This window comes from Macrotis lagotis, chromosome 2 (genome assembly GCF_037893015.1).
Source record: "Macrotis lagotis isolate mMagLag1 chromosome 2, bilby.v1.9.chrom.fasta, whole genome shotgun sequence".
NCBI lineage: Eukaryota > Metazoa > Chordata > Mammalia > Peramelemorphia > Peramelidae > Macrotis > Macrotis lagotis.
This window is the reverse complement of record NC_133659.1, coordinates 217,222,493-217,238,432: the sequence shown is the minus strand read 5'-3', so window position 1 is coordinate 217,238,432 and position 15,940 is coordinate 217,222,493. Positions and strand designations below refer to the sequence as shown.

At 42.5% G+C, this 15,940-nt stretch overlaps 1 protein-coding gene across 1 annotated transcript in view; it reads right to left on the bottom strand.

Annotated features, from left to right (window-relative positions):
• Nucleotides 1-14,489, bottom strand: part of CACNG4 (calcium voltage-gated channel auxiliary subunit gamma 4) — a 111,767-nt gene extending 97,278 nt beyond the window's left edge. Inside the window, exon 1 of the mRNA XM_074220623.1 lies at nt 14,267-14,489. Within this exon, the coding sequence (XP_074076724.1) occupies nt 14,267-14,489 (223 nt within the window). The remainder of the gene's footprint in view (nt 1-14,266) is intronic.
• Between the last annotated feature and the right edge of the window lie 1,451 nt (nt 14,490-15,940).

The following is a 15,940-nucleotide window of genomic DNA, read 5'->3' as shown; positions in this document are numbered from 1 at the left end:
ATGGAATTGAAAAAATAAAATAGCATTTTTAAAAAGTACTAGATTTAGATTCTGAGGGCCCTAATTCAAATCACTACTCTGTTACTTATGACCTACACATACTTATCAAATCACATAACCTCTCTGGGTCTTAATTCCTCATCTGTAAATTGAGGGGGAATGGATATACTAGGTGATCTCTAAGATCTACTCCAATTTTAAATTTATGAGCTTTTCCTCCTACTTACCTTTGCAGTAGGATTTAAGATTTGGAGTCAGAAGACCCAGTTCAAATTCTAAGTCTGCCCCTTATGATCTTGTTTTAATAATCATAATCATAATTTGTTATTCAGTCATTACTGACAGCAATGTTGTTTAGCAGGTTCTGCTCTTGGCGATCCCTTTCGGAATTTTTTTGGACAATGATATTGGAATGGTTTGACATTTCCTTCTTCATTTAATACTAACAACTAACACTTATATAGTGCCTACATGTGCCAGTCATTATGATAAGCACTTCACAAATATTATTTAATTTGATCCTTACAACAATTCTGTAAGTCAAGTGCCAACATTGTCTCCATTTTACTAATGAAGAAACTGAGGCTGAGAAGAGGGTAAGTGATTTGCCCAATGTCACATAGCTAGCAAGTGTCTGAGGTTGCATTTGAACTCAGGTCTATCTGATTCCAAGCCCAGGGCTATATATTATGGTCCTCACCTAGCTGCCTCTGTTTTTCTTTTATAAACTTCAACTCTATAAAATGAAATAGATGATCTCTAAGAGCATCTCTAAGCTTCTTCCAACTAAATCTATGAACCTTGCACTAGATCTCTTGGTTCACAGGGCTACATTCTTTACAACCTCACAATGCAGGCTACATTTCATTCAAACTGGATTATTTGATTGTCATTTGTTCTTGAAGAGGCCTTTGACATCAAGGAAGTGGATGCCTTGATATGCAAGTTAATTGGCGGTGCTAAATCACCAGCCTCACTTTCTCCTTTAGAGCCATCTGGGTATAGGGGCCCCACGTGAATCAGACTGACTGGAAATAACCCTGGATTCGGAGCAGATTAGGAGAGTTGTCTGAGGTCACAGTTAGTGTCTGAGGCTAAATTTGAATTCAGGTCTTCCTGACTTCAGGGTTGGCACTCTACCCACTGCATCAATAGTGTTCCGTAAACATTCCCTGACTTTTCCATCTCCATGTCTTTGCTTATATTATTTGCTTATATAATTACACCTTACCCCAAATCTCCACCTATAAAAGCTTCACTCTTTTCAGTCTCTAAAACTCAATTCAAATGCTGCCACATCTTTCCAGTCTTTGCAGTCTTTTAAAATATCTCCCTCCTCAGGACTAGTCTTATTTGAATACATTTACAATAATCCTATACATTTGCACTTTGAGTGCAGTTCCTTCTAGAAGAAAAGCTCCATAAGGGTGAGACCCCAGTCTTTTTATTTTAAAAAAAACTTTGTTTCCCTGATCTAGTACTAGAATTGTGCCTGCAGGCAGTGCTTAAAGAGATTACTGATCAATTTGCCTCATTTTAGAGAGTTCATTGTACCTAGAGACAGAAGATCTGAGTTCAAATCCTATCTCAGACACTAATTGTATCTCAAATAAATCTCTTAAATTCTCAGAACCTTAGTTTCCCTATTTATAAATGGGATTAAAAGCTCATCATGCATTTTGAGAAAAGTGCTTAGACCATGTCAAGCCACTATAGAATTACAAGCTTTATTATTGCTCTCACATCAGAAGTGTATTATTAAGTCACTGTCTTCTCTTTAATTCTTATACTGCTCTGTAGCTTCTCTGGATGCCCACATAGCATTAGCCAATGGCAGATTATAATGATCATTGTTACTTATTGAGCCAGCAAATGGGTGTAGATAATACTTTGTATAGTGGGCTTCATTGCTCCTGGGGCAATACACCTTCAGGCTAGATCCCATTTCACATCCTAATTGTGATCTGTCAAGGTTTCTATTTAATGTTTCACTAGCAGCCATTTGGAAATCCTACTTTTGGGAATTGAATGAAGCAGCTTAATGCTCTTAACAGGACTGAATGTTGCTGGGTGATCCTTCAGTTGCCTATATTTTCAGACTCGGGAGGTTTGTAAACCAGAAGGAAGGCTAAATTGACCTGGTGCCTTCTCCCTTGAATCTGGGTGGTAAATGACAACTTCAGTTAAAAAAAGAATTCCCATTCTGGAGGGCAGCAAGGTAAGCCTTGGTCATCACTGGACACAATTTTGTCTTCCCTGGGTTTAGGACGTTAAGGATGATGTCCTTAGAGAATGAGGATTCTTGAAAGGTTTTTGACAATTGAATTTTCTCAGTTACCGAATCTGAATGTCAGTGTCAGAATTTTTTCCATTTCTTGTCACAGATTTATCCTCAGCTGGAGGAAATGGCAGGGCAGATTGAATTACTACTAGTCAATCAACAGGAATTTATTGAGCACTTATTTTATGCTCAATACAGTGGAAGATATCTTTGTTAAATATGGAATTAACATCAGACTTGATTTGAATTTTATAATATTAGCTAGCATTTATAAGGTACATTTAAGTTTTAAGTATTTTTATATGTTTTATTTCATTTAACCCTCATAACAAGCCTGTGAAATTGTTTATTATTATCTCCATTTTACAGATGAGGAAATTGAGACTGAGAAGAGGGTAAATGATTTACTAAGTACCACACAGTATTTAAGTGTCTTAGGCAGGATTTGGCCTCAGGAATTCCTTGACCCACAAATGGTGCAGTGGATAGTGACCAATCAGGAATACTTGAGTTCAAATCTAGCCTCAAATACTTGTGAGCTGTATAACCCTGGGCAAGTCACTTAACCCTGTTTGCCTCAGTTTCCTCTGTAAAAAAACCTCATCAAATGAACTTGAGAAAGAACTAGCACACCACTTCAACATCTTTGCCAAGAAAACCTCAATTGGGATCACAAAGAGTCAGTCACAACTAAAGACTACTGAACAACATTCCTTGCTCCAAAGCAAGTTATGTGCCTTTCTTGACTCATTATCTGTAAAATAGAGGAGTGAAACCAAATGGTCACAATGAACCTTTCTACTTCTGAGGCTACTTCTCTCTTACTATTAAATTGAAGAGACGTAAGCACAAGTCAGAATAGTCTGAATAAATTGTGAGGAATGAGGAGCGGCGTTGTTGGTCTACACAGGATGTGGAGGGGGGGTCCCTACGGAATCATTACAAAGGGGGAATAGCCCCAGCCAATCACAAAATTGGGAGAGTTCTCCTAATCTCATTCCAAAAATGACAAACCCAAGATTAGAAGAAACTAGTCTTTAACTGGTCAAGAGTAACCTAGAGGGGGCAGCCAGGTGGCACAGTAGATAGAGCACAGGCCCTGGAGTCAGGAGTATCTGAGTTCAAATCCGGCCTCAAGACATTTAATAATTACCTAGCTGTGTGGCCTTGGGCAAGCCACTTAACCCCATTGCCTTGCAAAAAAAAAAAAAAACCACTTAAAAAAAGAGTAACCTGTAGTCTTGACCTTCCCCTTTGCACATGCTCAAGATCTATCTGTTCTTACTCATTAGTATAATGTGCAGGGTGGGGAAATATATAGGAACCAATGTATCAGTTAGATTTGTGAACCCAGCCTATGGTTGACATGAAGGGGCAGGAACAAAACCTTTCAAACTGCTTAAGAGCTTGTATTTTGGGGTTTCCCCCACCTCTCTCGCACCATGAGAGAGGTGTGCCATTTTGTTAAGATATCTTAATAAAAACCATTTTAATCACTCTGGACTAAGTATTCTCGAGCCATTTATAACAATAAATATACAGGGTATATGAGAACAGTCTGAACATTTAATAGTTTAAAACACCAAGAATCTGGGACACCCTGTTATAAATCCCTGGATTGGATGATATGGGACTTCAGAGGGAGTGGGGATGGTCTTAAAGTTTCAACTGGGCCCAGGAAGACAGGTAGAGAAGTTAGGTAGATGAAGAATATAAAGGCATAACACTGATGGTATGAAGGAAATCAATGCAATCAGAGGTATTTGATTCAAATGATACTTAAGGTAAATAGGAAATGTAATATATTCCTGTAGTTGTTAGGACTCAGTCCCGGCATATTTTGCTTTAATCAAAGAGAGAAAGAAAGAGAAAGAAAAGGGGGAAAAAAGGAGTATAGGGTAATGGAAAAAACACTACTAGATTTGAAGTCATCATCACTTTTGGGGGAGGGGGCTCATTTTCTTCATCCATAAAATGAGGAAGCTGCACCTTGGATGACCTCTAAGATTGCTTCTTTCTCTTTCCTCTTTGTTTTTGTTTTTGCAAGAGAATGGGGTTAAGTGACTTGCCCAAGGTCACACAGCTAGGTAACTATTAAGTGTCTGAGGCTGGATTTGAACTGGATCCTCCGGACTCCAGGGCTGGTGCTCTATCCACTTAGCTGCCCCTCCTTCTTTCTCTAAAACCTATGATCCTAAATTCAATTCTTTCTGAAAAGGACTTTTCTACTAGCTGATGTTTGTCTGGAGCAACAACTCTAGGAAGCAACTCAGTCTCAAAGAGGAAGGGGCTACTATGAGTGAGGTTGCTATAATATCCCCATTTTATAGATAAGGGGATCCTTATCTATAAACCTAGATCCTTTTTTTTTGTTCTGAAGGGAGGTATCAGGGAGTTTGAACCATACCTTTGCATCATTATGTCTCTTTTTCCAGTGAGAATTGAAAAAAAAAGTTCTTTTTTCCAAGAGAAAATGACTTGATGTCATTAAAGCTCTTCCTTTCAATCTTTGTTCTTCTTGCCTGTCTTCCTTCCTGCCCTTAGAATGAGCTTTAAATCCTTAATGTAACAACAGAGGTTTATATCCTTTTTGTGTCATGCATCCTTTGGTAGTCTGGTGAAGCCTATGTATCCCTCTCAGAAAAATGTTTTTAAATGCATAAAGTGCAAAGGAAATCTTTTGAATCATATTGAAATACAATAATCAAATTTTTTAAAAACACAAGTTTACAAATCCTAAATTAAGAATGTGTATAAGGCAAGTCCTAAGGTTTGGATACACATTCCTTCTTTCTTAAACAAGGAAGAGTGTTAGGGAACAATGAAAGGTTAAGAATCTTGTCTATGGTCATACAACTAGACAGTCATAGGCAAGTCTTGAGTCCACACCTTCCTGATTCCACAGCCAGTCTTTTAATCACTAACCACTTCTAAAAGTTTGACAAGGACTTCAATGTACATTAGATTATTTGACCCTCAAAACAGACATTTGAAGTAGCATTATTCCCATTTTACATATTAGAAAACTCAGTCTCACAGAGATACAATATAACACTTCCATTTTACAGGTGAGGAAACTGAGGCCCAGAGAGGTTAAGTATAATATGTCATAGTTCTATGTCCAAGAAGACATCCAAAGTGAGATTAGAACCCAATTTTCACCTTTAGGGCTAGCATTCTATCTACTTATGTCTTTCAGGTAGAATGAAAATTGGCAGAATCAGGATTTGAATACAAGTCCAATGCTCATTTAACTATAGTTCTCTGTTGAAGGTGTGATGAGCCCTAGTGATTTAACTTCTTAAACAGGAGTAAGATCTTTCAAAAAATATCTTAATTACTAAACCTTAAAGGTCGATTCAGGAGCTAGGTATCATAGTGGATAGAGGATGGGCCTGAAATCAGGAAGCCTCATCTTCATGAATTCAAATCTGGCCTCAGATACTTAGTAGCTGTATGATCCTGGGCAAGTCCTTAACCCTATTTGCCTCAGTTTCCTCATCTGTAGAATGATCTGGAAAAGGAAATGACAAACTACTCCAGTATCTTTGCCATGAAAACCCCAAATGAGGTCATGAAGAATTAAAAATGACTGAACATTAACAACAACAACAAAAAAACTTGTTCAACTCTATAATTGTACAAAGGAGGAAATTCTGACCTGCTTCTTCTTCACCTCTGCACAATAAACATAAAATGTCTTATATATTTACCATAGTTCTAAAGTATTTTTTTTAGGGTTTTTTTTTTTTTGCAAGGCAAATGGGGTTAAGTGGCTTGCCCAAAGCCACACAGCTAGGCAATTATTAAGTGTCTGAGACCAGATTTGAACCCAGGTACTCCTGACTCCAAGGACGGTGCTTTATCCACTACACCACCTAGCTGCCCCTCTAAAGTATTTTTTGATCATGACTAAAACCTTAATCCAAGGAAAGTTGTGCAAAAGGACTTGTTAAATGAGAGGTTTTTTTTTTCCTTCAAAGTTTTTCAGATGTCTCCAGCATGGTGTCCCTTCTCAAAGCTGACTCTGTTTGGACATTCACCCAGTCTATCCCAAGACAGAATTAGAATGTGGATAGTCAGAGCACATCTGGAATATTTTATTCATTCCTGTATGTTACATTTTAAAAGTTGGAGAACATAATTTAGAAAAATAAGATAACCTCCCTTCCCTGGGACAGTCCTCCTCCTTTACCTCATAGATCAGGGAGCAATGATCTTAAAGTCTGTCCCATACAGAAGCATATTTTCCTTAGTCTAGATTTCCTACTACTTTCCTGCTTGAAAGAATGACTCCCAGAACCTAGAAATCATGCTATATGGAAAAATAATTGAGGGAAGTAGATTTAAAAGCAGAACATAATTGTAGTCTACAAGTATATCAAGTGTTTAAGAAATGAGTTTAGTTTTTTATCCTGGAATTTTTTTTTTTAGGTTTTTGCAAGGCAGTGGGGGTTAAGAGGCTTGCCCAAGGCCACACAGCTAGGTAATTATTAAGTGTCTGAGACTGGATTTGAACCGAGGCACTCCTGACTCCAAGGCCGGTGCTTTATCCACTATGCCACCTAGCCGCCCCCTGGAATTAGGACCAATAAATGGATAAAGGCTTCAGGGAAAATTTAAATACCTGATATGGAAGAAATTTCTAATATTTGGAAATGGGTAACAATGGAAAGGCTGCTCCATGGAAGAGTGAGATCCCCATCACTGGAAGTGTTCAATTAGAAACTGAGGGATATATTTTGGGTCTGATTGATCAATTAATACTTAGAACTTCAATTCACCTCAAAATTAAGGTTCAGATTGTCCCCTCCATCAGAGATGCTGTAAAAGGGATTTATGCATCCATTTGTGGTTGTACCAGAAAGCTCTCTTCCTCTTCAGAGATTCCATGATTCTTTTCTTTGTACCTAGCATACCAATGACCCAGAGTCAGTAGCATTTTTGTAAATATGCATTGACTTTATTTGATGTATGGGTTGGCAAGACATCATCTTCACCTTCTCTTTCAATCTTTTTCTATTGCTTGATGCTATACTGTTTGCCAGGGTGGTCACCATATTTATAAATGAAGATCAAACAAGATGGCATGTATAAAGCACATTGCAGACCTTAAAGCACTATATAAATGATCTCTATTAAATGACTGATGGTGCCAGAGGAAGGCAGTCTCCTTCCATACCAGTATTTTTCTAGAATAATTACTTTAGGATGCACAGTTGACTGTTGCCTTAGTGTTGGGGATCCAGGGCTAAGACCATTTCTGCACCTGCATTGCTAGCTCCTGGTCTAATGGGAGTGGGGAGGCTTGTGAATACAATATTGACCAGTCATGGAAGATTTTTTTCTCTTCTGTCCTTGTTTTTGATCTATTGCTTTCTTTGTGGGATCAAATATCACAGAGAACGGAATCTCTTTTTTTCCTGACTGTTGCTTCATGCTTACATTTGTTCAAAGGAGAGAGTGCTTGGGCCTAGAGTCAGGAATCTGGCCTTAGACACTTATTAGTGGTGTGTGTCCCTGGATGAGTCACTTAATCCTGTTTGCCTCAGTTTCCTCATCTATAAAGTAAGCTGGAGAATGAAATAACAAACTACTCCAGTACCTTTGCCAAGAAAACCCCAAATGAGATTTTTAAAAAGTCTAAAAATGACAGAACCCCCCCCCCCAACAAAACCTGCCATTTATTAGGTATTCTGGTCTTTGTGTAGTCATTTCAGCTTTCTTTATGCAATCCAATTAAATTAATTTAATTAAATCTGAATATTTAGTAGCTGGAGATCCTATGTGGTACAATGAAAAGAATATTGTATTTGAAGTCCACACTTCTAGTATGACTTTTGATGTCAGTTTAAACTCTTGAGGTTCCATTTTTCCTAATATGTAAAATGTAGGGTTTAGGCTAAGTGACATTTAAGATCCCTTTTAATCCTAAATTTATGATCTTATAATCCTGAATGTTTGTCTGGGAACTGTCTTCCATGAAAACTCAATATAGGGATCTTGAGTTCTGGAAGGTTATTCTGTAAGGTTCCTATATATGCTCTATCCATAGCCCTGCCTAACTTCCCATAAGTGACAGAGCCTAGACTCAAACATTCTGATCTCTTTCATGTATCTAATAAACTAAGAGCCAAAGACTCAGACTGGAAAGGGCTTAAGCTTTTCTTCCAGTAATGGATTTTATATCTGTTACTCAAGGACCAGCTTAGCTAAATTCAGAGGTTTAACACCAAAGGGTTGAATGTAAGATGAATTTTTGGGTATAACTCACGAAGACCATATACAATAGCATGGAAGGTTATTTGTGTGTTAGGGAGCTCATACTGCTCAGATTATGGATACTTAAAGTACTGAAATATATGCAGGTCAAATCACTCACAAGACTTTTCTGTAAAATGATGTGACTGGGTTTAAATGGTCTGTAAGTTCCTTTCCTTGTGCAGCATTCTATGCACTAAATGTAGCTGTTGTTGACAATAGCCACTTAAAATATTTATCAAATATCTCGTTCTCAATAGCCTTCATTTCTTACTTTACATATCCAAACAGTTATCAAATTCATCATTCCTACCTCAACATATCTCATATTTGACCTTTTTACTCTGCTTGCATAGTTGCCCTTTTAGTTCAGACCCTCACAACAGCTCACCTAGATTATTACAACTTGATAGTTGGTCTCCCAGATTCAAATCTCTGCCTATTCTACTTCATTATATATATATGTTGGGCTCTTATATCAACTCTAGTGATTTCCTATTGCCTTTGGAATCAATATAAACTCCTCTGTTTAGATTTTAAAGTCCTTCACAACCTGCTCGCTACCTATCTCTCCAGTCTCAACTAGCATTACTACTATACCACAATCTATTTATTTGTTTGTTTGTTTGTTTTAAGGCAGTGAGTTAAGTGACTTGCCCAAGGTCACACAGCTGGGCAATTTTTAAGTGTCTGAGGCCAGATTTGAACTCAGGTCCTCCTGATTCCAGGGCTGGTGTTCTATCCACTGTGCCACCTAGCTGCCCTCCTACACCACAATCTAATCCTGACAGATTGCCCAGAGCCTTAAATATATTTAATGACAGACTCTCTTTGACAGTGGATCTACTGGTGGAAAATAAACCAGGAATGGAGCCTACTATTGGTAAGCTTCCTGATGATCCTTAAGAAACCCGAAGAGTTTAAGTTAGGTGTTTCATTTGTTGCTTCATGTAATATTTCTGAACCAGAAATGGTGACTTTTTAATGATGATGATAATAAGAATTATTTTGGATTTAATTGGATTTAATGCCTTAGATCCTTTGAAACAGGTTACTATAAACTCTTAAATATGAGAGAATTCCTTTCCTCCCAATACTCTGACTAATGGCTTTATTCAAGGCACCAGCAACATTACAGGTAGGCCTCTTATAGGCTATGGGCATACCTACTTCTTAGATTTGTCTTTATGAGACAAGGATGATATAGCTACTGGGAACTAACAGAAATTATCGGTAAAGTGATTGCAGGAAAAATGAGGCATTTTGAAATGTATTTTTTTTTTTTAGGTTTTTGCAAGGCAAATGAGGTTAAGTGGCTTGCCCAAGGCCACACAGCTAGGTAATTATTAAGTGTCTGAGACCAGATTTGAACCCAGGTACTCCTGACTCCAAGGCAGGTGCTTTATCCACTACGCCACCTAGCCACCCTTGAAATGTACTTTCAAAGATGGCTTGCACAAACTTTAAAGATCTTCAAATGTTTCCTTTCCCCTATAGTCTGGTTCTTGGGACCTAAGATGTGGCTCTATGGTAGAGAAATAGCATAGCCCACTTAGCTAAGCTATGGCCCAGAAAGACAATTCATTCTTCTATTTTTCCTCATTTATTTTGTTAACAAAATAACTTAAGACAACTTAGAGCTGTCCCAATGACCAACAAGCATTAAAAAACCTTCAAAATTATCTGGAAAATGTTAGGACATAACAATCTTAATCATGAGGAGGAATGAATAAAGGTACAAGCCATGACATTCCGAAAGGATCAATTGAGCTTCTTTTCAGACTAAGGAAGCTATTTTCAATTTTTATTTTAGTCCTTGCTGTTATAAAGACAATCCATGTTATATTCCCAAATGGGATAATATTTGTAAAGTCGCTGGCACATAGATTGATTGGTTCTTGTACTTTGTTAACTAAGAGGATCAAAATGGTATCACTCTGTCATAAGAGACAAGTTACAGCATGTCTGGGATGCTCTACTACAGGTCAGACACAATTAGTCCACACGAACACCTAAAGGTGGATTCTCATAGCACATAGGACATGGTTCATCAATTCTTGTTCCCTTCCTTTTCCTAACTTGGTGAGCTGTGAGACTGGGATGTTGCCATAAAACCAGTGAATTTAGCTTATTCTCAAGAATCAGTCATTTTCTTATCAGCAGTGAAAATCATGTTAATCATATGTAATATCAATTGCATGTTACTTCTTGACATACATGGTACATGCTATATGACCTGGAATAAAATAAGCAATTATATAGCAACTACTGTTTAGCAGGCTTTGTGCTAAGCACACTTTACAAATATTATCTCATTTGATCATCACAACAATGCTATTAGCAGGTGGTATTATTATTCCCATTTTTCAGATGAGGAAAACAGAGACAAAATGACTTGCCCAAGGTCACACAGTAAGTGTCTGAGGCTAGATTTGAAGTGAAGTTTTCTGCCTCCAAATCCAGTACTCTATCCAATGCACCACCTAGCTACCTATAATGTTATTGTTCAGTTGCTTTCAGTGGTGTCTGATTCTCTGTGACCCCATTTGGGGCTTTCTTGGCAAAAATCTTGGAATGATTTGCCATTTCCTTTTCCAGTTCATTTTTCAGATGAGAGGGTTAAGTGGATGCCCGGAATTCACAGCTAAGGTCAGGTTTGAATTCAGGAAGATGAGTCTTTCTGGTTCCAAGCCCAGCATTCTAACCACTGTGCCACCTAACTGCCCAGCTGCTTATGAGCTTTGATCACTGAGTTTGAATACTGATTACTGCTGACCTTGGGCAAGTCACTTGATCTCTCTAGGTTTCCTCATCTGTACCATGAGGGTGCTGGTTTGGATTATCTCTAAGGATCCTTCCAATTCTACATTTGGGATCCTATAACCTTTTATGTATGGTGGAGGGATTACAGCTTTAGGGATTTGTTTTTGTCATGAATGCATTGAAAAAAAAAATATAAGGATAATGGGCATGTTTCCTGTGTTTAGATCTCAGGTGCTCCTGGTAGGTAGTGACGTGGGTGTCTTTTCTGGATTAGAAGAGTAGGTGTTCAAGAGCTGAGCAATTTCATAAAAGGAATGGTATTTTTCAAAAGAGAGGAAGGAGGGGGAGAAGTTCCTGATCCTACATGCTTTGTTGTTTATCCAAGTCTTTGAGGGACTATTGATTTCACACTTAGTATTACCTAAAGACTCTATTTAGCCCTAGTATTAAACTGCAAGTTACCAAGTACATTCTTAATGCATAAGGTGTGGGGGAAGGGAGAAAGGGAAGGAGGAGGAATGGAAAAAGAAGTAGGTGGAGAAGAGTAGGAGATGACAGGATTAGAGAGGAGAATTCAGAAGAAGCTGGAACTGACAGCTCTAGCTCATTCTTAAAGAGGAAAACAGGATCTACTTTATAGCCTTAAACATTCCTGTTGTGTAGGTTCAAGAGAGAGAGTTAAGATTTGAGAAGAACCTTAGAGGTCATGCAGTCTTAAGTTCCTCATTGTAAAGAGGAGGAAACTGAGGCCTTAGGATATTATTATTTATCCCAGGTCACAGAAGTCTAAGTGGCAGAGCCTGAGATTCAAAGTCAGATTCCCCGCTGACCCTAAATTCAGCATTCTTGCCACCGGGCTAGACGGCTTTAATAAATGTTTGTTGAAAACAGGAATAACTTTGCAATGTCAGTCTTCTCTTTATTGGATTTTTCAGACTAGATTGCCTGATAATAAAGCCCTAGATTGAAAGTTGAACAGGACCTTACAGAGATCATCTAGTTTAATTCCTTTATTGTGCAGAAAGAGAGAGGATAGAGATAGATGCAGAGGCAGAGACAGTCATAGGGAGACAAAGAGGGGCAGAGAGAGACAGGGAGACAGAGAGAGCAGGAGTAAAGAGAGACAGAAAAAGACAAGAGACTGACCAAGAGACACACAGGGTCAGAGATAGAGACAGAAAGAAGGATAGAGAGATATTCAGACAGAGACACACAGAGAGGTAAACACACACTTGAGACCCAGAAAGACAGACAGAGACAAGAACAAAAGTAGAAACAGAAATGCAGACACAAAGAGAGACAAGAGAGCAAGAGAGAAGGAAAGAGAGTAGTGAGAGAGAAACAGAGACTGAGTGAGATAGGCTGGGAGTGCCAGGGAGGAAGAATGACCTGCCCAAGGTCATACATTTCTTCTCCAATGAGACACCTTTTTGTTTTCCCCACTTGCCTCTGAATACACAACTCAGAGATTGAACTGGTTTGCCAGAATTGCAGGGAGAATTTAGGTTAGACAGAACTTTCTAAGTAATCACATAGATTCTGAACCGGACTGAAGACACTGTCCCAATTCTCTCTGGTGATATTTACCGCCCTCCTGGCTGGACCATGAAGCCACAGTCCTGCGACAGGCAGCAGGCTTCACTCTACATGTTTCCCTAGAATGTCCCGTCCTATGCTGTTTGGAAACAGCCACCTGTTTCTTTCAAGTTGTTGCAGCTGAGTTGGTCCAAAAACTGCGTTGTGTGAAGGCCAGCCAGCGCACTGGAGGGGCCAGGGAAGCGACCCCGGGCTTCTTCCCCTCCCACCTCACCTTCTCCCACTTTATGCAGCTGTTTGCCAGCTGAGCCCCGGCCTCGCCCTCTGCCCTGGAGAGGAACATGGGCACTGGTTTTGACTTCTGGAGAACCCCTGTCCCAAGCAGAGGAGCGACTGCACACGCTCCTCTTCCTGCGTTCCAGGGTTTGGGGACACGGCTGCTGGCTCTGATTTGGTCTCTTTGGCACGGCCTGTTCTCTGATACCGCCGGCGGGAGGAGACGTGGCCGTGGCCACCATCACCGTCACCCAGTGTCCCTGGGTCCGACCACGAGGCTAAGGGGCGGGAGCGCTTGCTTCCCGGCTCTGCTTTCTGGCAGCGACTCCTACACCCCGGTCTCCAGGGCCACCCCCCCCCCTCCCTTTCCCTGAGACAAGGCGAGGGACTCCGTTAGACTGGCGGCTCGGTGGTTAGGACTGGCCCGCACCCCCTCCAGCCCCCCAAGGAGAGCCGCTGCAGCCGCTGCTCCTCGCAGCCCGCCCGGCTGCATCCTGGGGAGCGGCTGGAGCGGAGGATGACCAGAGGCCCCAAGGCTCCCCAGCCCCCCGTCTAGTCCCCATCCGCCCCTCCCGACCATTCCCGGTTCCCATAGCAGTTGCACAGACACTGGTTGCCAAGCAACCTTCTCCCCTTCCCCTGTCCCCCTCCCTCCTCTTCTTCCCTTTCTCATTTCCTCCTCCCCTCCCCTTTTTCCTCCCTCTCTTCTTCTTTCCACCCCACCCCTTCTTCTCGCCTTCACCTCGACCCCTTCACTCGGAAACACGTCGGGAGCACTCTGGCTGGGGTGTGTTTGTGTGTGTGTGTGTGTGTGTGTGTGTGTGTGTGTGTGTGTGCGCTGGGGGGGGGTGTTGGGAGAAACGGAGTGGGGGGATGTGTAGGAAGGATACCTGGGACACGTCTAGGTGGGGTGGCTGGAGACTGGGGAGGGCTGGTGCACCTGGGAGAGCAGAGGCGGGTCCGCATCTGGACAACGAAGAGACTTGGCTGACTTAGGGGCACCAGCCTCTTTGTGTGCCTCTCCATCCGATCCCTTCTTCCCTCCCTCCCCAGGACTCAAGCAGCCGCTTCCCCTCCTCGCCTCCTCGTGGCCCTTCTGCCTCCCCACCCGTGTCCCCAGGAAGGGGTGGGGGGCGGGGCGGGACCTACCTTCGATGCAGCAGACCCGCCACAGGCCGGAGTGCGTGAGGTCGCCTCGGGCTCCGTGGCGGGGCGGGCCGCCTTCGTCCATGGTCAGGTTGGTCCCGTTGCAGATGTGCGCGCTGGAGTAGAGCCAGTAGTCTGTGCCGATGGCGATGGCCATGAGGGAGAAGGCAGCGAAGGCTCCAGCCGTGGTCAGCAGCATCTGAAGCCCGCGGTCGCATCGCACCATGGTGGGCGCCTCATAGTCTGCCCCGAGCCCCCTCCCCGCGACGCTGCCTCCCTCTCCTGGCGCTAGGAGGTCGTGCGGGGGAAGAGCACTGAATGAGGCTTAGGGTGGGGGTGCGATGGGGGATGCCCTGGGCAAAAAGACAGAGACCCAGCTCTCCTCCTCGAGGCCGAGTCCGAAGGACCGACCTCCGGACTCTTGACCAACTCAGGTGCCCCGCGAGCTTTGCTTCCCCTTCTCCTCCTCCTGGGGCCCAGCACCGCCCCTCCCCGCTCAGCCCCCCAAGCGCAGCTCGGGTTCAAACTCCCGAGGCTCGGAGTCTAAGGCTTGGGCGTGCGGGGCTGGCTGACGGCTGGCGGCCAGGGGGCTCCTCCCCTCTCCTTTTCTTCCCTCCCCTCCTCTTCTCTTCTCTCCCCTCCTCTTCTCTTCTTTTCCCTCCCCTCCTCTCTCTTTTCTTTCCCTATATTCCGCTTTCCCTCTCCTTCTTCTTTTCTTCCCTACCTCCCTCTTCTGTTTTCTTCTCCCCTCTGCCTTGCTCTACTCCCCCCTCCCTCTTACGGGTCTCGATTTATCTCCTTCCTCTGTTTCATTATCATGGTTTCTTCTTTCCTCTCTTTCCCCCTCCTCAAACTCACTCTTCTCTTCTGGTTCATTGACTGTATTAAAGCAGCGAAAAGGGAGGGAGTGGGAGCTGACAACGGACCTAAACGAAAACCCCTTCCGTCAGCCACCTCCCTCCGAGGGAGCTGGACAGCCGCTCCACGCTCCACTGGGGGCCTAAGAGAGAAAATGTATTCTGTGAAAGCCTGGCGGCTGGCACCCGAGAGGGGTGTGCCTCTTCTCTGTCACTGTCAGTCAGTCTTGTTGTTTCCCTCTCCCCCGTTATGCTTGTGACAGTTGAAAGACAACTAGTCAACTCACCGCAGTCTCCCGCCCGGGGATCCGGCAGGGAAGAGTGATGGTAGTGGGGGGCGGTAGGGAGGGGGGGAGCGGAATTTGGGAATGAAAGGGGAGGAGCGCTATTCTGCTTCCCCAGAGGAAACCTCACAGATGTAGCAACTTCGTGGGCTAGGCAAGTCATCTATCTCTGAAACCAAGCAGGATTTGTCTGGTTGCTGCTTAGAGACAGCGACTTGGGGAGCAAGGAAAAAAAGAGCAGCCCCCTCTGCCCCTGGGGACACTGTCTCTTCTGCCCTAGCCTCAAGCGCCGCCCCCCCCCCCACTTGCAACACACACACACACACACACACTGCTTTGTCTCTTCTACATAGGGGCAGCTCATGAGCTGCAAAGAGGTCCTCATAATTTATATAGGACAGGGAAGCAGACCGGTGGAATAGAGCCAGGCCAAGGGGAAGGCAATAGGCATTCACTAAGGTCCAAGGGTGGGTCACAATTCTTTTAACAATGCTTAAAAAAGACAGATAAATATACCTATTTTCCTTGACAGAAAA